The following is a 22,011-nucleotide window of genomic DNA, read 5'->3' as shown; positions in this document are numbered from 1 at the left end:
CATGCCATTTTCTGCTTCATAAAATAGTCATGTGAGCTGCTGTCCCTCATTCCACCCTAGAAGATGGCCTTGAATAGCCTGGAGAAGTCAGGAGTTCCCTCTCTGGAATGTTGAGCAAGTACATTTTTACCTGATGCTGTAACCCTGGATTCATCCTTGGCTCTGAAATCTTCTCCCACGTGGTCTGCAAATCAACTTATCCTCATCCCACTACGCCTGCTTACTCCACTGCTTCATCTGATGATTGCTTGTAATGGCAACATCTGTTGCTTATCTGCCTTTTAGGAGGTTGTGGAGATGAGTGAGGTAATACGTGTGAAAGTGAAAGGAAAGCACTTCAGCTCACCCTTTGCCAGGGGTAGAGTGTCACTGAACACCTCATTTTCCCAGAATGCCTCCTGATTTAATAATAGGTGTCCTTTTACGTATAGGAAAACATAATTACCAAAGAATGAAGAGACTTCGTGGAAACACAATTGAAGATGCATATAATCCAAATTTAGGACTCAAATTTCCAGATTTTACAAGGGCTATATTTAAAACACTGCTATCTCCCTACTCCATGGAACACATAAGAAATGTGTACTAACACATGTAAGATCCAGCTTCCTAGTTACACCAAATTGCGGCTTTCTAGACTCTAAAGCACGAGGCAGAGTAATTCTTCTCATGGTGGAATGCATTTAATTAAGAGTAAGGCTATGGTCAAACCATTTGAAAATAACTTTATTGAATTTACGTTCATATCACAGCCTATTTCTAAGCGATTAAATTTTTTAAAATAATATGCATATTTTCTGGTTTAAAAAGTAATATAGAATCTATGTAAACCTTGAAAATGTAGAAAAAATGTAATGTAAAAAATGTGAAGTGTAACACAATAAAAATAAAAATCACTGTTAAAGATAACCACTACTATAATTTTGGTTAGTAAATCCCCTCCAATTTTTTTCTTTCTGTTTTTTGAGGTGTAATTGACACATGCCATTGTGTAAGCTTAAAGTGTATAGCATGTTGATTTGATACATTTATATATTGCAATGTGATCGCCACCCAAAACTTTTCTGTCCATGTATTATAATTATACTTTTATATATTTTACAATTACATTGTATTATACAATTACATTTATTACATATAGTTATATAGATTTATATAATATAACATACATGTGTTATATATCAATGTATTATAGAATATTATATATTAGTATCTATTATTATACACTATTAATATTATATAGCAATAATTATTATTATTTTATTTAAAAATCAGATGGCTCCTACTTTGAAAAAAACTCCTTCTTACATTTATTATGAAACTTTTCCTGTGAACTTATACAACCTGAGTTTTAATGACTGTGAAGTATTCTATTGGATGATTGTACCATAATTTATGTAAACATTTTACAATACTTAGGTAAATAACATATTGTTGGGACATGGATTCTTTTTTTTATATTATTAACAGTGGTCAAATTAGTGTTCATATATTTGAATCTCTATGCATATCCGTAATTTTTCCCATAGAATACAAATAGGCGAAATATGTACGTATTCAAATTTAAAAGTTTTTGTCACATATCTCCATATTGACTGTAGAAAGTTTGCCTCAAGTTACACCCTTCAGGCCCTGTTTCCCTATTTCTTTATTCTAACTATTAGGATTGCATCTGGCTACAGACAACATAAAAATCTGACCATAGTGGTTTTCAAAAGTAAGAGGTCTAATTGTCTCAGGCCGCAAAAAGCCAGGAGTCAAGGTCCGCCTGGTACAGGTGCTCAATGATATCATCGGAAAGCCTGTCTTCTTCTGATCAGTTTTGCCAGATTTGGCATTCGGCTTGCATCCCCTGGGTTGAAAGATGGCTGTTGCGCTTACGGGCATGTGTCAGTAATGCTGATTCAGAGAAGGAAGAGCACAAAGCTTTCTCCTCGTGAACCATCATCATTTGTTCAGGAAGGGCCTCCCCAGGGACAACTACCTGCATTCCATCACAGCACACCCCTTGCTACCAGGATAGGTGATTATTTTAGACTTCCTAATTCCTGATTCTATAATAGGAAAAGGCAGGAAGAGGGGTTTTGAATATCGTTGAGTAGTCAGACTCAGGGCTTGCAACGTATGGTACGTCTATTTGAAGTTTTTTAAAACATAATGCTAAAATTACCCTTCCCCCTGAACGCTTGAACCAAAATACACATATTTTGATATATGTGTTGTTCATATTTTTTTGCATTTTTTTTACTGGAGTATAGTTGCTTTGCAATGTTGTGTTACAGTTGTTTCTACTGTACAGCCAAGTGAATCAGCTATACGTATACACATATCCCCTCTTTTTTGGATTTCCTTCCTGTTTAGGTCATTGCAGAGCACTGAGTAGAGTTCCCTGTGCTATACAGTAGGTTCCCATTAGTTATCTATTTTATACATAGTATCAATAGTATATATGTGTCAATCCCCACCTCCCAATTCATTCCACCCCCCGGCTTCCCCCTTGGTATCCATACCTTTGTTCTCTACATCTGTGTCTCTATTTCTGCTTTGCAAATAAGATCATCTATACCATTTTTTTTTTAGATTCCACATATATGTGTTAGTATATGATATTTGTTTTTCTCCCTCTGACTTACTTCACTCTGTATGACAGTCTCTATATATAATTTAATATCATCTTTTCATTTAATATTATTTCATATGCATTCTCCTATGCCATTATACTTTTGAAAAATTGACACCAAATGGCTGCCTAATATGATGATTTTATTCTTATCTTCCCCAATTTCCCCTTTTTTGCTATCTTGATTAATTCTGTTTTGAACAGCTCTACGTGTAATTTTTAGTCTGAATCTTGGATTATTAGAGTTCTATGAATGAGGGCTTCTATCTACTTTGATGTTGTGGTCTAGTACGTTTTTTAAAATTAAAATTTTTTTTTAAATTTATTTTTAAATGAACTTTTTATTCTAGAATATTTTTAGATTTATAGGAAAATTGTAAAGATTGTAAGAAGGTTCCCATAAGCCTTGTACCCATTTTCCCCAGCTGTCAACACCTGACATTAGTAGAGTACATTTGTCACAACTAATGAGTCAACGTTGGTACATTATTATTTACTAATGTCCATACTTTATTCAGATGTCCTTAGATTCTACCTATTGTCCTTTTTCTGTTCCAGGATCCCATCCAGGATATCATTTATTAACATGTCTCCTAAGGATCCTCCACACTGTGGCACTTTCTCAGACTTACCTTGTTTATCACGGTCTTAACAGTTTTGAGGAATACTGGTCAAGTACTTTGTAAAATATCCCTCAAATTGTACTTTTATGATATTTTCTTCATGACTAGACAGGGATTATGAATTTGGGAGAGGAAGAACACAGAGGAGGAGTATTATTTTTATCACCTCATATCAAAGGTACATGCTATCAACATGACTTATCACTAATAATGTTAAGTTTGATCTCTTGGCTGAGGTAGTGTCCTTAAGCCTTCTCCACTGTGGGGTCACTCTTTCCCCCTCTTTCCATACTGTACTCTGGAAGGGCACCACTATGAGAAGCCCACACTTAAGGGGTGGACGTTATTCTCCACCTCCTTGAGAAGGCAGTATCTATATAAACTGTTTGGAAATTCTTCTGCATGTGCAGTTATTTATTCATTCATTTATTTACGCCAGTAAGAAACTCATGGATATTTGTTAAATACTTTGGGTTATAATTCAATACTACATTATATCTTTTCTTGCTCAAATGGTTCCAGCTTTGGCCACTGGGAGCTCTTTCTGTTGGCTCCTGTTTCCCTCTGGCATACTTCCATCTTTGGTTTTGTTGTTGCTGTTGAACACTTCCCTACTTTATAACACTACAAAATGCTTCAGGCTTATCTTGTGTATTGCCTGGTCCAGGCCTAGAATCAGTCATTTCTCCAAAAAGCCTGGTTCCTTTTTCTGGAGAATAGAATTAGAAACTAGAATCTGGACACTGGGCTTGTTTAGTACTTTACATCTTGTAATCATGAATATATTTTCTCCAATTTTAATCTTGTTCTCATTATTTATATATTCATTATTTATATATTCTAAGCCTATTCTTTGTGTCCTTTTCTTGATAGAAATAAAGCAAGGATGTTTCCAAACATACGTTAGGTTTCTTCTAATTTTAATATGAGTAAGGGTGATACATGGATATTTGCTTGCTGACAGAGGCCTTTTCAAACTTCCTGAGGTCCACCTGAAGTTCCCAGCCTCAGCCTTCTGGTCACCCTTTACAAACCCTGTGAACTTGCACAGGAGGAAGGAGAAGGTCCACTCTCTCATTCTGCATCACCTCAGTAAACCCAGCCATAAAAAGGCACTTCTGTTGTAGTTTCTCTTCCTTCACACCTCCCACTAAATACCCCCAAGAGTCTGCCTCTGAAAAATAAATTTTATATAGCAAAGTAGCAACTGAGCAAAATACACCCTGATCTGAAGCTCCATTTTGTACCATTCCATTTTTAACACCGTTTTTGTGAAATGACAAAACAAGAAGAACAGATTTAAGAAACATGAGGAGCCCCATTCATTCTTATGCAGGCATTATAGGCATCATACAGTGACAGAGGCCACTGGCATCAGAGCTAAAATAAGAAGAGAAGTAGTGTAATGGGGAATCCATCAATCATATTAACAGCAAATTGCATACTAATCATTTATCTATTATTTATCATACAGATAAGTGTATCCTGTCTAGACTGCAGAAGCACTTAAATACAAAGGTGCCAATAATTACAAATAGAGAATAACTTTATTGAATAATAATAGACATTAATTATAAATTAAAATGAATGGAATATAAGGAAAAACACCTTCTAGACTGTGTTTATTGACACAGCCTATTCTATGAAATTGTTCAAGGAATTATGGTTTATGTTAGCTGCTGAATCTGATTTTGGAAATTAGGTGAAAAAAGTACTTGTTCAGATTTTTCAAATAAACATACTTGTTAGAAAAAGGATCCCAAAAATGAGTAGAATTTTTAATTTACATAACCAGTGGCTTTGGTGTTTCCAGATATTTTTATTTGATTTTCAAATTTTTATTATATCAATTTTATGTCCAATAAAAGAACTAAAGCAAATAGTTTACTTGGTCAAATTTACCAATCATGACTTGTGTAGTGTTAAACAGGGAAAGATCTCTGTTAAAGACAATCACTATTATAATTTTGGTTAGTAAAAATCACAAAATGTAGTGTAGAATTTAACACATATTTAGATAAAGTCAGGAAATAGCCCCAAATCTTCCTAATTTTTTTTCATTCAAAAACTGAGTTTCCCCTTTTTTGCTTAGTTGTTCAGTTAAAAGAGAATTTCATTTGGACAGTGTGACCAATGGCTCACAGTGGGACAGGGCAGGCAGGGAGGAGCCAGGCCTGACAGAAGGGCCCATTCTGTCCAGTGGGAAAGCTGACCTGCCTCCTAAGGCTTGTAGCCTGGGTTCAAGCTCATGGGCATTTACTCAGAGAAAATTGAGTACGTGGGGGACCCTGGAAATCATTACCTTCATCTAGGGAGTCCTTGGCTCATGTGATAGACGCCAGGGTTGAGAGTGGTGATCCATGACACGACACCAGCGTCTCAATGAATGTGTGGGTCCCAGCCGCAGGAGATCCAGGTGTCCACGGATGGACTTGATTTCAGGAACAAGATTCCAATATCTGGCAGAGCATTTGCCTGGAATAAAACAAGCTCCTCATTTTCTGAGAATATCCAGATAGGTCATTTAAGAAAGGTCTTGAACTGGATTAAAGCAGAAGCCCAACTTTAGAATCGGAAGCACATAGCAAGAGTGGGTTTGGGTACAAGACCACCTTTTAAGAACATGGCACCAAAGGGAGGTTGTGTTAGGGCATGAATGCAGAAGTCAAAGTTCAGCTGAAGACACTTCATACTGGATCAAATAAAAAGCAAAGGGGTCTTGGTCTCAGCAAATCAGTTGCTGGAACAGAGCACCATGGAAAGCTTCGGGACTGATTTGGTACCTCAGCAGGAACCTTTAGTATGGGGTCAGTTTGATGATGATGGGATTTTAGGTGAAGGCTTCTTTCTGCTGGACCAGAGCAGATTAAATATCGTTGACTCAGGGCTGGAATTGCTCTAGAAAATGGGAAGGCAGGAGGCACAGCTGTGGGGAACTGGGAATTACAGGAAGCTCAAATCTGGAGACGTGACAACTAAAGGTAACGTGACATCCTGAATGGGATCCTGGGACAAAAAAAGATCATAGCTATCTGAATAATGTATGGACTTTAGTTAATTATAATGTATCAATTGTATATTATTAGTTACAAATGTGTCATAAAATGTACAGTGTTAACAGTAAGAGAAACTGGGTCCAGGGTATCTAGCAATCTTTTGTACTATCTATGACTTTTCTTTAAATCTGAAACAATTCAAAAATAAATGTTTAGTTTAAAAAAATCAAGCTTCTCATCATCTTCCTCTTCTTTTTTCTCTTTTTCTTGTAAACATTTTTCCTGTTCAATGAGAAACAGCATTTCTAATTTATTTGATCTGGGTGTTTTTGTTATTATACAACTCAAAATGTCTTCCCAGTAATATGACATTTATACATATATTTTGTGTATTTCATGTACAAAAACTGGCCCATTTGCCTATGTACTACTCTCTGTACTGTATCAAGAACAAACATATACTATGACTTCAAATGTAATAACTCATTTGAAAAAATACTTTTGTTAATTTGGAAAAAGCACATTTTAAGAACAGTATTATTGAAAAACAGAATCAACTTTTGCCAATAAAGATTAGATTAAAACTTGAAATCATTCTAAATTTACTTCCTTACTTCTTTCCTTCTTTCCTTCACCTCTCGCTTTCCTTTTTCTTTCCTCCTCTGCCTCCTTCTGTTCCTTCTTTTCCTCATTCCCATTTTCTTTTTTTTTTTTTTTAATAAATTTATATTTATTTATTTTTGGCTGTGTTTGGTCTACGTTTCTGTGCGAGGGCTTCCTCTAGTTGCGGCGAGCGGGGACCACTCTTCATCGCGGTGCGCGGGCCTCTCACTGTCGCAGCCTCTCTTGTTGCGGAGCACAGGCTCCAGACGCGCAGGCTCAGTAATTGTGGCTCACGGGCCCAGCCGCTCCGCGGCATGTGGGATCTTCCCAGACCAGGGCTCGAACCCGTGTCCCCCGCATTGGCAGACAGATTCTCAACTACTAGCGCCACCAGGGAAGCCCCGGGAAGCCCCCCATTGTCTTTATTTTTCATTTTAATAGGTTTGAAGTCCTTACTTAGATAAGTCTTCTTTGGATTCCTCCACATTCTAACATTATTTAGCAACTCCCTGTGGATTAATAACCTGGAATATATATACCATGAAGTATTCTGTTAAAATCTACAATTATATTTGATAACTATAAACATCTAGTTCAATCCCATCTTTTGATAAAGAACTTGAGGTTTAGGGTTTGGAGAGGTTGCCCAAGATGAGCTATGTAATTCCACAGATTAATAAATAGCAGAACTGGGCCTGAATCCAGTGGTCCACCTCCCAGTCAAACGCACATTTCACTGCACAGTATTGTCTTCACTCTATAAAAATTACTCTGTTTGCAGAGTTACTCTTGAAATTTCCCTTCCTATAAGGAGAAAAACAAGTTTGTGCCAGTAACTATTTGCCTGGACTTTATCATCTATTGTTCAGCAGGATGTCGTGAATCCTTTTACAGCCTAACTTTATTATCTCCCTAAAAGTAAATGCTGAGAAAAATTCATGATTCTCTTACTTAGATGAAAGTGTCAGCTAGCTAATAATTTATAAAATTAATTTACTACCGTATGGATTTCCCTCTCATCTAAACCTTTTTTACAAGTACATATATGGGCTGAAATTTTAATAGTGTAAAGAGTGGTGTTGTTTTTCAAATTGTCTTTACAGTTATACAGCTGTAAAGGAGATGAAATTTGTTAGCTGTGAAGGTGATGCTGTAAAGATATACAGTTACTTGTTCAAAGAGGCATGCTCATTTGTGTATTCTGGGCTGTTCTCTATTTTGTAGCTATAGTCTATTTGCTGCAATTTTCTCTGAGGGAATTTCTGCTTCTATCACAAATGGTCTGTGTCCCAGAAGAGCTATCCAAGTTAATTTCTAATATTCTTTTTATTCCCTACAAGTCAATGTCCTGCTTCATGAAAGATATGTTTTCATGTCCTGAGGGCAATTCTTTTGCTCAAACTAGCAGCTGCCTCAGGTGGTTTTACCTGATATAGCAACTGCTGTCATCTTACTTGTCTTTCAGTGGTGGTGCATGGACCAATGGAAGAGTATTTAGAGATTTTTAAAAATGGCTCTATAGGTCAGATTATTGGTTTGGCAGGCATGGGTTTCTGGTTTTGTTGACAGGGGATCCTACCCTGCTCTAACACTTGAGTTTCATTAGGGCTAGGTGACTCTCTGGCGCCACACACTGGCATCCTGCTCATAGGCAAATCCCTTTGGACTCTCCATCAATCAGTGCAGCAGGTAATATCCAGAAAAATCAGGGGAAGAGCAAGGTAAACATTTCTGCAAAATCTATCTGATTTCAGAGATTTAGGACTAGCCTAAGTAATTTTCTTTCAAACTTTCTTCCCTTCAAGTATTTAAAGTTAGAGCTAAAGCACAAATTTAGCTTTGAGTTCCCATTTGTACCATATATTTCTTAATTTTCATGTTTTTCTGTTTTAGATTTTCTAATTACAAATAACATAAGCATCATTGAAACAAATCATTTAAAAGGAAGAAAATAGCGAGAATCTCCACCCTATCCCTTAGAGAAAACCACTAATCACACGCAGTATATATCCTTCCAGCTTTTTAACTGTGTTTATGCAAACATGTATGTAAACATACTACCAAATACTACCAAATAATACATCATAGTGTTTGTGTGTGTGTGTGTGATTTGCACTAGCTTTTTAACTTAACAGTACACATTGACCATCTTTCTATATCAATACACAGAGTCATCCCACTCTTTTTAATAGCTGCGTAGTATTCCACTCTCTGTTATATGGAGTTGTCATAATTTATTTAACCAGTCCCTCAGTCACGTACCTTTGGATTGCGTTTATGTTTTTGCTGAAGGTAACAGCATTATACATGTACCTCTGATTACTTGGGACAATATTTCTGTAGGGTAAATTCCTAGAAGAGAAATTACTAAGATGAAATATTATTTCAGTTTATACTTTTCCACCAAGAATGTATGAAAATGCTTATTTTCTTATGGTCATACCTAATACTTTAAATTTTAATCCTTTTTATTCTTCACCAGTCTAAGTGAAATTTGCTTTCAGAAGTGAGTATCTTTTTTAAAAATGTTTCATGATCATCTGAATTCTTTTATGAATTTTATGTTCATATTTTTTGGGTATTTTACATAGTAGTGTTTTCCTTTATCTCACAGATTTGACAGTTAAATTTCCCTCCTTTGTCATTTGTCTTTTATCTTTGTTTATATAATCATTTCTGTTCATCTTTTTCTTTACGGTTTCTATCATGCTGTTATTTAGCAAGGTATTCGTCACATAAAAATTATTTTCTTCTGGGACATTTATTATTTTTGTAATATGTTCTAATAAACTACAAGTCTAGATTTCATTAATCCTTTGTATATTTTTCTTGGCTGTTCTAACTTATTTATTCTTTTCCAAGTGAAATTTAAAAATAATTTTTCAAGGTTCTGAAAATGCTACATTTAGTTTTCAATTGTAGTTGCAATAACTTTATTATAATTTATCACTTTATACTCTTTCCCCGATATGGTTATGTTTACTCTTTATTTTGCTTTTTGTATTTCATTAAAGGCTTACGTCTTTCTTGTTGGATTTATTTCTAAGTATGTTTATTAGTGTTTTTAATGAGTCTTCTCTCCTGTTTCATTTTCTAACTTGTTATTGATTTTTGGTATATTACTCTTGAATTGACTGTTTCCCTGTACTTACTTTCTGTTGCTATTAATACATCAAATAATTTTCTTGGTCTTGCTCCAAGGATGTTATATAATTGTTGTTAAGTGATAGTACATTTTCTCCGAATATGTATACTTTATTTCTTTTCCTTATATTCTTTCATTGGTTAGAAGTTCCAGAATATTGTTGACTGATAGTGGTATTAGCAGAAAGATTTCTTTAATTTATGACTTCAATGTAATTATTTTTGATATTTAATTACTAAGTATCATATTTGTTCTGGATTTCTGAAAAATACTCCTTATCAAGTTAAGAAAGCTTGTTTCTTTCATAGCTCACTAAGAATTTTAATCAGAAGTAATGTTGAGATTTAGGAGATGACCTTTTAGCATCTATTAACATTAAATTTACGTATTTCCAACACTGGATACATGACATCATACATTTGTCAAACCCATAGAACTGGACGACACAAAAAGTGATCCCTAATGTAACTATGGACTTTTATTAGTAATAATGATCAATTGTAACAAAAATACCACACTAATGTAAGATATTAATAATAGGGGAAACTGTGTGTGGCAGGGAGAGAGGGAATATATGAGAACTCTATACTTTCTGCTCCATTTTTCTATAAACCTGAAACTGCTCTAAAAAATAAAATCTATTAATTTAAACAAAATAAAAAAAGAAAAAATACACTAAAAAAGTCATTTAACTCTCCTCAGCCTCAGTTCCATCATCTATAAAATGAGAGGCTTAGACTAGTTGATCTCTAACTTTTCATCCAAAAAGAAGATTCTATCATTCTCACTGCCAATATAAAGATGTCTGGCTGCCAATATATATATTTTTTCTTCCAGTTTTACTGAGATATAACTGGCATACAGCATTGTGTAAGTTTAAGGTGTACAGTATAATTATTTGATTTACATGCACCACGAAATGATTATCACAATAAGTTTAGTGAACATCCATCATCTCATATACATACAAAATTAAAGAATTAGAAAAAAAATTTTTTTCTTCTGAACTTAGGGTTTACTCTTTTCACAACTTTCATATATAACATACAGCAGTGTTAATTATATTTATCATGTTGTACATCACACCCTCAGTGCTTATCCATCTTATTACTGGAAGTTTCTACCTTTTGACCACCTTCATCCAATTTCCCCTCTCCCACCCTCCACCTCTGGTAACCACAAATCTGATCTCTTTTTCTATGAGTGAGTTTGTTTCTTTGTTTTTGAAGTATAATTGACCTACAACACTATGCTAGTTCCTATTACACAACATAGTGATTCAATATTTCTATACATTTCAAACTGATCACCACAGTAAGTCTAGTTATGATATTATATAGTTATTGACTATATTTCCCACACTGTACATTTCACACCTGTGACTAATTTATTTTGTAATTGGAAGTTTGTACCTCTTAATATCTCTCACCTATTTCTTTCCTCCCCCCCACCTCTCTCCCCTCTGGCAACCACCTGTTTGTTCACTGTATCTATAACTCTGTTTCTGTTTTGTTATACTTGTTCATTTGATTTGTTTTTTTCTTTAGATTCCACATATGAGTAATATCATGATTTTTTTTTCTCTGTTTGACTTACTTCACTTAGTATGAGAATCTCTAGGTCCATCCATGTTGTCACAAATGGCAAGATTTCATTCTTTTTTATGGCTGAGTAGTATTCCAGATATATATATATCACATCTTCTTTGTCCACTCATCTGTTGATGGATACTTAGGTTGCTTCCATATCTTGAATACTGTAAATAATGCTGCAATGAACACAGAGGTGCATATATCTTTTGTAATTAGTGTTTTTGGTTGTTTTCGGATAAATACTCAGGAGTGGAATTGCTGGATCATATGGTAGTTCTATTTTTAATTTTTTGAGGAATCTCCATATTGTTTTCCATAGTATATTTTCCATAGTATATATTTTCCAATATTTATGAAGGTAGAAGAAAAGAGTATTTTGAAAAACATAACTCATCAGTTTAAGCAAACTGTAAAGGAACATCATTATGCAATTCTGGAAAATAAATGGAACCATATAATTATTGAATGAATCTGGTAATGAAATTGTAGTTTATGTGAAAGGGATAATGGTGAAATGGAGTGTAAATAGGTATTGATGAAGCATTCATTTAAAGAAAATAGCTCAAGTTTTTAAAAGATAACTTCAGATGCCTCAGGTGCCGTGAAACTAAATGACATGGTCTAATGATAACTAAAAGATTGTCAATCATGGAAGTTTTATGAAAATTATTATAAAATGATTTGTGGCTTGGGGAATTCGTATCTAAAATTTTCTCATCCTTATAAATCAGACGATGATGTCCACAAAGATGCTGAGATACAGATGTTGTTTCTGCCTCATATGATATATTTCTGTCAGATATATCAGATATATCTGCATGGGTGGAGCAGGCAGCTGCCTGTGAGGGGTGGTGGGAACTGTAACATATGAGAAAACACAACCTAGAGCACATGGCTCTTCAGTAACAGAAAGGGAATTAAACCTGGGGTGTGAGAGGCACTGACTGGCAGTATCCACAGCGTGGTGTTATGATTAAAACCCCAAAATACATGATTTCATATCCCAGTTCTGCCCTTTGCTGGCTGTGTGACTTTTTGGGCAGTTTACCTAATTTTCTCTCTGTCTCCATTTCCTTTTATGTAAGATGCAGATAATAATAGTAACCATTCTCAGTGAGGATAAGAAGAGCTAATATTTGTAAAGTGCTTAGATCAGAGCCTGGCCCACAGTAGGTGTTATATGGGTGTTTATTAAATAAAAATAGATACACTTGAACCCTGGTTTCCTTAGCACTATCCCACTATCCTATGACTCAGCACTTTTTTGAAGCCTGCCAGGAAATCACCCCAAGTATCTCCTGGTATCATCATTTAGCTGCGTGTAACAGAACACCCTACTACATTGCTTTCAACAAATAGGGGGTTATTCTCACATCACAAGAAGCCTGGAAGGAGGCCACTGCTGGCATGGGTTCAGCAGGTTATAGATGTTAGGGCAAAGAGCTCTGGGATCCTCTGATTCTTTTCTTCGTGCTTACAAGGTGACTACTGAAGCTCCAGTCATCCTGTATGCAGTGAAACAGGAAAAATAAGGATGGCGGTAGGGCTGTAGGGAGGGGTGTACTAATGGAATACTTCTCAGAAGTGCTTTCAGCAGATTTTGACTTTACACAGAATCGTGGCTTGGCCCAGACACATCACTGCACGCTCCAAACGTCCTTTTGGGTCTGTTCTCTTCTTCTGTGTGCAGAGTCCAGCAGGCTTGAGAGGGTTTTTTGGACACCCTGGGTAAGATGTTAACATGGCACTCTTCCAAAGTCCCACCCTGCAGCCTGCTAGCTGACTCCAGCATACAGGTGTGGTGGTGTTGTTCTCGTTGTTGTTGTCTTGGCTGATACAATTTTTAAAAATTTGGACTACAATGAGTCTACATAGGGCATTTGCTCCAGTTTTTCAAAGATCCAATTTTACACTCTTACCTTACATCTAGCTTGACTGAATTATATACATGCCTGGTCTCTGAAGGATTTGGATTTAAGACTTCTGAAATATCTTTAAACTATCTGTTGAACATTTATTTAGACTAGAAGCTGAAGGCTGTTGGGAAAAAAGCCCCCCTGGTGGTAGGGGTCTGCCTCTTCTCTACTCCCCTGAGCAAGTAAGTTCTAGTCCCAAACTCCTGCATATGGTCTACTCAGCAAAACAAAAGCTCTGCAATTATCCTGACACCCACTGGGGAGAAGAAGTTTAGCAATGATTTACTATTACTCTAGAGCGCATTAGGAGGGCTCTCTCACCAGTCATTCATCCACTGAAGCAGTTTATGAAAACGTTTCCTCCCTGAGAATAATTCTGGTAAGTGGATTACCTTCAATTTGCCACACTTCCAGGGATATTTTGGTGCCATTAAGTGACTGGCACCCCCAGGCCATCTGGCTCTTCTAACACAGCACACTTGTGATGCTTCCAGACAATGCAGACACTGCAAAGGGGGCAGTTTTTGACAAAGGAAATGGTGAGTACAGGTAGAATTCGGATCGCCACTAAGCCATCCACGTGGATTGTTCAAAGCAGGAAGATGACATCCTACATCCCGAAGAGGGACTGGCAAAGTGGGCTTTCACTGAGTCTTGCCCAATGTGCTGGGTCTGGATATGTGCACACCGAGAGCATTCCTGGCAGGACGAGTAGCTTTGGCAAAGTTACTGACAAATCTCAGGAGTGAAGGGGATGTTTCAGATCTGTCTGAGATCTAGCCGGTGCCTCACGCCAAATGTCAGCACTACTTTTTCTAAATCTTTTCAGTCACTGTCTGTAGAATCCTTGGTGTTTAGAAATCTCATAACTTAGGGTTCTTTATATATATATATATATATATATATATATATATTTTTTTTTTTTTTGGTGGCACTCGGTCTTAGTTGCAGCTTGCTGGCTCCTTACTTGCGGCACATGGGCTCCTTTAGTGGTGGCATGCAAACTCTTAGTTGCAGCATGCATGTGGGATCTAGCTCCCTGGCCAGGGATCGAACCCGGGCCCCCTGCATAAATCAGTCGTAACCACTGCATAAATCAGTCGTAACCACTGCGCCACCAGGGAAGTCCCGTTAGAGTTTTCTATAGCAATTCAGTCCATTTTTAAACCTGAAAAAAACTGTTGCGATCAGCAACATGAGCACAACTGCTCGTTGCTGCCGCTCATTTGCCGTGTAAGTAACAACCCTTCCTGGTTAATAGCAAAAAAGTCTGGCTAATGAAATGTATTGGCACTATGTTTCATATCTAAAGCAATTAAGAATATCTGTAGTGAGCATCAATTATTGGGGAAAAGAGTGATTTTTGCCCACTTCTTAATCTTCCCAATTGCCCTCTAGGGCAAAAGAGCTCTCCTTGGAACCTCAGTCCATAATAAACACATGTGAACAAATATACACATTAGGTTGTAAAAGGATGGTTTCTTAACTGGTTTTTGAGCTACAAATAATCCCTAAAAAGTGGCTTTCTCAACTAAATATGCAGACATTACAGTGTATTTATAGTGATTAGAAACTGGAAACAAACTAAATATCCAAAAATAAAATTTAAGCAAAATTATGTTCCTATTATGTCATGCTATGCAACAATTAAAAATGATTTTTACAAAGAGTTTTAAATAATAAGGTAATCTACTTATTAAATTTAAAGCAAAAAGAATCTGCTTGATGCAAATTGTTACACGGTATGTCACAACTAAGTATATATTGTAAGAAGGACTGGCAGGTATGTGCTAAAATGTTAACAGTGTTTTCTGTGGGTGGTGAGAGTGGGAGTAATTTTTTTTAATTTCCTATTTTAATATCATAAATATGCTGCTTTTATAATGAAGAAAAATGAGCAACCCAAAGGTATCTTTTCTGCGATACTGAAGGGATTCTTCCCAAGCCCAAACCTCTCAAAGGGACACATCCCATCTTCTACCCTTATGGTGCAGACAACTGTGAAGGGGGAAAAATAATCCTTTCAAATACATTGACACTGTTAGAAAATGCTTATCCAATGTAAACACAGAACCAAAGGAAATGCATAAACATTGAATATTATAAGGATACGCATAAACACAATTACTCCTCCTGAATTTGTAAGCAAATACCCATGGCTATATGAAGTTGGCTTGGTGGAATACAATGTAAGGGAGATAGAGGGTCCTTGTCATTTCCAAAATTAGTAGGGATTATCATCACCAGTATGTTAGATGCTCTCCCCCTTCAAAAAAAAAGAAAAAAAAAGAGAAAGAATGAAGAGTCTGTATCAGTTTTTAGAAGTACTTAAGGAGGAATAACTTGAGCCCATATATAGACTAAGAACTATTAACAATAATCAAAGAAACACTAATGTATAATAACTAGAAGCTAAAACAAGGTCTTAAACTCTTCCCTTGGGAAACACGTTTTCATGAAACTCCACTGGACAAGGCTATTCTCCTCCATCCCCACTCATTGTGGGGCAGTATGAAAAAGCTAAAAAAGTGACATGCAGATATTTCTTCTGTATAGTGTACAATGAAAAACAGTATTCTCTAACTCAAATATGGAATCATGTAAAACTTATCAGTGATTAATGTATTATAGTTCATAAAAAAGGATAACCTTCCCCAGAGTGAGGTTTTAAGTGCAATACTGTATTGCTGTACTTACACTAAAAAAAACGCAGTCTGTGTGTAGGTTAATATTTTTTTCACAGAGACATGTGAAACATGTCTAAGATTACTAGATATGGTCTAAAAAGCAAAAAGAGCAACCTGGATGTGTTCATAAATAATCATCAAGATGTTCCAAAAATTGTAGACTGACATTCTCATAAAATATTTGAGTCAATGTTTATGCAAATGTTTCATTTTTTTTAAAAAAAGCCCACAAAACTCATTATCTTATTATGGTTAGCAAATAACAAAAGCAAACCATTAGAATAGGTTCAAAACACTTTTTGAATGCTATAGTTACTTAAAAAGAAATTGAGTACAGAATAAAATTTTAAATGGCTTTATACAAATATTATTATATTTTTCAAGGATGGGATAGGGAGTCTTATTTATGATTTTCTAAATTGTAAGGTAGGAAGGTATATCAAATTTTAAGGATATCACACGAACTCAAAACTCTATTAAGGACTTAGATCTTCAGTAGATCTACTTTTTAATTTTGCAATCTTATGAACCTGTAGCGTGGACACACAATTTTTAAAAATGCACCCAACTTTTACATGAAGATAAAACTAGAAATCATCAATAATGAATAGTTTTATGCTGGCAGAACCTTCTTGGAATTATCTTGATTTGGAGGACATTAACTTCTATTGGCATAATTATGAGGCCGATTAGAAAATATCTACTGGGTTTCTTTATTTTGGTTAAGGGACTGGTTGGAAAAATTCAGGAAAACGTTCATGAGTTGCTACTTTACCTCTTAACACTCTGCACTCTGCTTTCCCTGCCCCCTCACTCCACATTCTGTGACTCAGAGACTATTTTCAGAGGACACCTGTTTTAAATGGATCCACAGGAAATACCTATGTTGTCTTTTCATAATCTGACCCTGCATCTGGTTAGCTGAAATGTGATGCGGCCCACAGAATGAAGCAACTTCAGTGTGACAACATTTACTGGAAGGCGGAGGGGATACAGTTTATATTTATTTTCCTTCCATTAAGCCCTGGCATTGGAGTGTAGGAAAAAAATAAATAAGGAAAAGGGCAAAACCAGTTTAACCCTCAAAAGATTAGTATTAAATTACACAAACGGGTTTTACATCCAGACTCAGGATGATCTGCTCCTGAACTGAATGTAATCTTGCAGCAGAAACTTATCTGACACTCCTTTCTTTACAACGTTTTATTTATAAACCCCTGGTCCACAGTTCACAGTCTGCCTTGTTATATATTGATAGGATATTTATAAACCCCCTGTGGAAAGTGCAGGGCAGCCTAACCCATTGGAATAGAATAATAAGGGAATTTCAGAGTGGTTAACAGTAGTCTACCACTAAAATTCCAGTTGGGTCCAAAATAAAGCAAGTCACTCGGGGGGCCCCGTTTCACGGGTTTGCACCCCCCCCCCCCACGTGCGCGCCTCCACCGGTGCCACTTGGCCAGCAAGTCCCCGAGCTGGACCGTTTGCCCACACTGGGGTCCGCTCCTTCCGGGCGGGTTGCCCGGCCCCCGCGTCCGGCCCCGCGCCCGCTCACCCTGGGCCGCGCTCCCTCTCCGCCCGGCCGCTACCGCTGGCGGCGGTCCCCGCAGCTCGGCGCGCGCTCCCCGAGCCCCGGTCGCCCTCGGAGGCCGCCCACCCGCTCCCGGGGCTCTGAGGGGCTGCCCCGGGCCGGGTCTCCGGGGCCCGCGAAGGCAGGAGCAGAATGACGGAGATGACGAAAGAGCTGACGCCACGCCGCCCACCCGGCAGCCGCCGGTGCCCGCACACACCGCCCCGCCCCGCCCCGCCCGCGAGGTCGCCCGCGCGCTCGCGCTCGCGCCGGTCCCGCGGGACACGTCCCGCCCCGGCCCCCGCCCGCCCGCCCGCGGCCGGAGTTCCCACAGCGCCCGCCCGAGCCCTGTGCCGCCCGCCCTCCTGGTCGCCGAGCCCGTCCAGGCCTTTCGCGAACATGGCGCTTGTCCCTTGCCAGGTGCTGCGGGTGGCCATCCTGCTGTCCTACTGCTCTATCCTGTGCAACTACAAGGCCATCGAAATGCCCTCGCACCAGACCTACGGAGGGAGCTGGAAATTCCTGACTTTCATTGATCTGGTAAGGCCGCCCCCCTCCCCCTCCCCCGTCCTCCCCTCACCCCGAGCCCGTGTGTGTTTGTGGCTGCGCCGGCACCTGCGCGCGTGCTCCAGCATCCACCCCGGTCCTCGCCTCCTCCCCAGTGACTGCGTCTAAAGGCCAGGCTGCCCCCGCAGCAGCACCTTCTGAAGCACCCAACGTTACCTGGTAGCTGGGGCACGAGTGGAGGTGGGGCGCAGCCAGGTGGTGGGTTCTTTGGAGGGGAACACACACCTGCTTCTAAGAGGTGACACGGGAAGATTCTCAACTTAGCAACTGGATCAGACGACCTTGATCATGAGCGGCCTCAGCCCCATTCGCCCCCAAGGTGCTTTCCAGAACACCCACCGTGGGATCAAGTCGCAGCAGCTGAAGGAAACTGGGTATTGTCGAATTACTTGGCGCTTCCTCTGAAAGGACTGCCCTCCTAACAAAGGAGAGAAAGCTCCTCATAAAGAAGAAAAATCGCCTAATAAAGTTGTCTTCTTTGCATCTGTTTTTGCCCATTGTCAGTAATTTACTTCCAACCTCCCCCCCCCCCCCCCACCCCAGAAGCATTAGAAGAGAGAGCTTTTCAAAACGCATTCACAGTGGGACTTTATACTTTCCCCATCTTCCTATGTAAAAGTTCACAATAGTCTGCATAAGCAGTTCCTCTGTTGGCACAATGATGGCCTTGGCAGTTGGAGGGTTTTGGTTTTTGGTTTGTTTTTTTTTAACAGTTTATCCACTTCTGGCACTAAAAGGGCTGGAGAAATATCACATGAGCATAAAATCCAATAAGGACATGGGGTGGAACCTAGGAACTTCAGGGTGAAAGACTGGCTCAAACATACACTAAAAGATGGTCAAGTATGGACAGAGAATTAAAACAAAAGCGAGGAGTTCTGAGGACTAGAGAAAAAGTAGAACCAATTCCTGGATCGCCAGAACTGCCCGTCCAAGGTTATACACAAGGTTGGCTACACAAGCAAGATTGTAATCTCTAATTGTTGACCCTTCATTTTGATGAAGAGAACTTGACACCTGTTTTAAGATACTTCCAAAGGCTTAGGATGCTTCAAAGATATGCAGTCAGCAGGTTTTTGTATAGAAATACCATTTTAAATTTGTATCATGTTAGATACTTTCAGAGAGGAATTTAAGTCCTTTTCCCCAGCACTTTCCAAACTGAGCACCAAGACTGACCAGGACATAGAGTGTTTCAGGGGTTTCAATTTTCAGTTCCTCAACTTCCAGCTCTTTCTTGAAACTGATCTTCTCTGAATACGGGTGTTGCCTGCCAGTTCTCCTTTCTTCTGCCCTGTTCATCCAAGGGACGAGCACGTGACAAGGCTCTGTGCTATATTTATCTGTTCCTTTTAGGATTCAGAAGATAGACAGTTGTCACTAGAACTATCTTCATATTTGATTGAAAAACAAAGTCAGACTTATCTTGACAGAAAGTCTTCTTGGGTTGATTGGCTCGTCATTGAGGATTGGCTCTACCTTTTATGTTATGTAGCAGACTTCCGGAGACTGAAACCTGCAGCCCTGAAGTTCTGATAAATATGTATCAGAGTGTTAGAAATCATGTCCCCTTTTCAACTGTTCAAACTTATGTTAAAAATATTTAGATGTTATTTAAAAAATATGTGCATAGATTTGCAGAATTCTTTTACTGGCTATGTGAACAAAATTTCTCTTGGATCACTACCTTATCCCATTTCTCCTGATCTCACTTTGAGCTGGCCCATTTGAGTGTTGTCAAGGAACAGCACTGAGCTGAAATACGGATGGAAACCCTACCAGAACCATAGAAACTATGAACAGTTCTCAGAAGCACCTTTGCATTAGATATAGTTTTGGGGGCGCAGGGGAGGAGATTAGCAGGTGAGAGCGGTAGAAATTGAAGGTATTGTTAACCCATGGGAGAAATGACAACTCACATTGGCATTGCTTACTGTGTGTTATAATACAAGTCTCACAAGAAACAATGTACCTCTCATAACCTTTGAGTGACGTGAAACTGTAGTAGAGCCAGTCTGACTCTGCTTAAACTGTCATACACTTTATATTTTAGCATTTGGTGGTTGGACCTGCCTATTTTAAATAATAATCATGACAAATATATTTTTGTCTCTCAGAATTCAGGCCATAAATTCAAATTTGAAACTTTTACTTTGTTTCATATTTAAATTCAGTTTGTATAGGGCCTTCAGCCAATTATTCAAACTTTTTATCTCTGTGGCTTCTGATTAAAATATAATAAATCTTTAATTGAGGGTTCCTGTGAGAAAATATGTCTAGAATATATTCAAAGAAACAGTCATACAAAGTGTTATTCTTTTTGTTATTAGAGATTTAGAGTCTTTGGAGCCTAAACATTGTACAGCTGTTAAAACAACCAGCCTGTGAGTCCCTACTATTGGCATGAAAAGATTAGGCTACTATAATTTACCCATTTAACTTTTCATTTTTCTGTGTTAAAGAAAACTGAATAAACTTTATTACTTAGTGCTTTGGACATTTTTAATGATTCTAAGCTCATTAGAGCAATTTTGGAAGAGGGTTTAGCCTCTCAAAACTTCAGTGAGAAGGCCCTTGTTCTAGCCAACTTGGATCACAGAGAGTCAGGACATTTATCCTGGTGGCCACAGTCTGATTCCATGATCCGTGGCATCAGTGTACCAGAATGTAGCTCAGGAATCTCAGGCGACACATATCCAGGAGCATGTGGTTATGTGGCAGGGGCCGTTCCAGCTATATCCATACCTTACTTTGAGTATGAGAGTCATCCCAATAGAATCAGAGCTCATGGCAAAAAGTGAAATGAAAGTTATTGCATAAGTGAATGAATCTGCATCATTTGAAGAAAATTCATCAGCTGTGATACTGGTTAAGAAGATACTTGAACATTAGTAATGTTCAGTAATCTTATCCTGTTATCAGTAATCTTATACTCTTATTGTTATTCCCCAAGAGCTTCTTTTCCTAGAATCGAAGAACTGTAAAAGAACTAAAAAGTGCTTCAGGAAAATTCAAGCTAGTAAATGGAAATGGAATACTGTCTCCGCATGATAGGCAGAATAATAGGCCCCCAAAGCATGTCTACATCCTAATCCCTGGAACCCGTGAGTATGTTAGGTTACCTGGCAAAGTAATTAAAGTTGCTAATCAACTGACTTTCAGATAGGGAGATTTGCTCAGATTATCCATGTTACCCCAAGGTTTCTTAAAAATGGAGGGAGGCAGGGGAGAAGAGTCAGTTGGAGGAAGATGTGATGGTGGAAGAAAGTCCCAGAGAGGTGCAACATTGCTGGCTTTGAAGATGGAGGAAGGGACCAGGAGCCAAGGAATGTGGGAGGTGTCTACAAGCTGGAAAGGGCAAGGAAATAAATTATCCCTAGAGCCTCCAGAAGGAACACAGCTCTGCTGACACCTTGATTTTAGCCCAGTGAGACCCATTTTGGACTTCTGACCTCCAAAACTATAAAATAATAAATTTGTGTTTAAATCACTAAATTTATGCTAATTTGTTGCAGCAGCAATAGAAGACTAGTACACTTGGCTCTAAATCCTGTGACCTAGAAAAAAAACCTTAAATGTTGTTGTACTGATGTGGTGACTCAGCTAGTTCTTTATGTGTATTAGATAACTGGTTAATTTTAGTTTTAACCAGAAACTATGCTGAGGAGACATACATGTGACAACAGGCAATA

At 38.1% G+C, this 22,011-nt stretch overlaps 1 protein-coding gene and 1 long non-coding RNA gene across 9 annotated transcripts in view; both read left to right on the top strand.

Annotated features, from left to right (window-relative positions):
- Nucleotides 1-22,011, top strand: part of LOC309634953 — a 738,917-nt gene that overhangs the window by 382,194 nt on the left and 334,712 nt on the right. The window lies entirely within an intron of this gene.
- The window catches only part of AIG1 (androgen induced 1), a 228,254-nt gene continuing 224,027 nt past the window's right edge, over nucleotides 17,785-22,011 (top strand). For 7 of the 8 annotated variants that reach the window (XR_014248502.1, XR_014248503.1, XR_014248504.1 and 4 more), the window contains exon 1: nucleotides 17,891-18,292. Coding sequence is in view for 5 of the 8 variants with exons in the window: in XM_082405556.1 (XP_082261682.1) it covers nucleotides 17,906-18,292 (387 nt within the window). In the remaining 3 variants the exon portion in view is untranslated. Of the gene's footprint in view, nucleotides 18,293-18,414; nucleotides 18,803-22,011 lie in introns of those variants that run through there. The other variant, XM_082405559.1, reaches the window with a different exon arrangement.

The sequence above is a fragment of the Balaenoptera borealis genome (genome assembly GCF_965194805.1).
Source record: "Balaenoptera borealis genome assembly, chromosome: 9".
Taxonomy (NCBI): Eukaryota; Metazoa; Chordata; class Mammalia; order Artiodactyla; family Balaenopteridae; genus Balaenoptera; species Balaenoptera borealis.
Note: the sequence above shows the minus strand (reverse complement) of the source record. Positions and strands in the feature narration are given on the sequence as shown.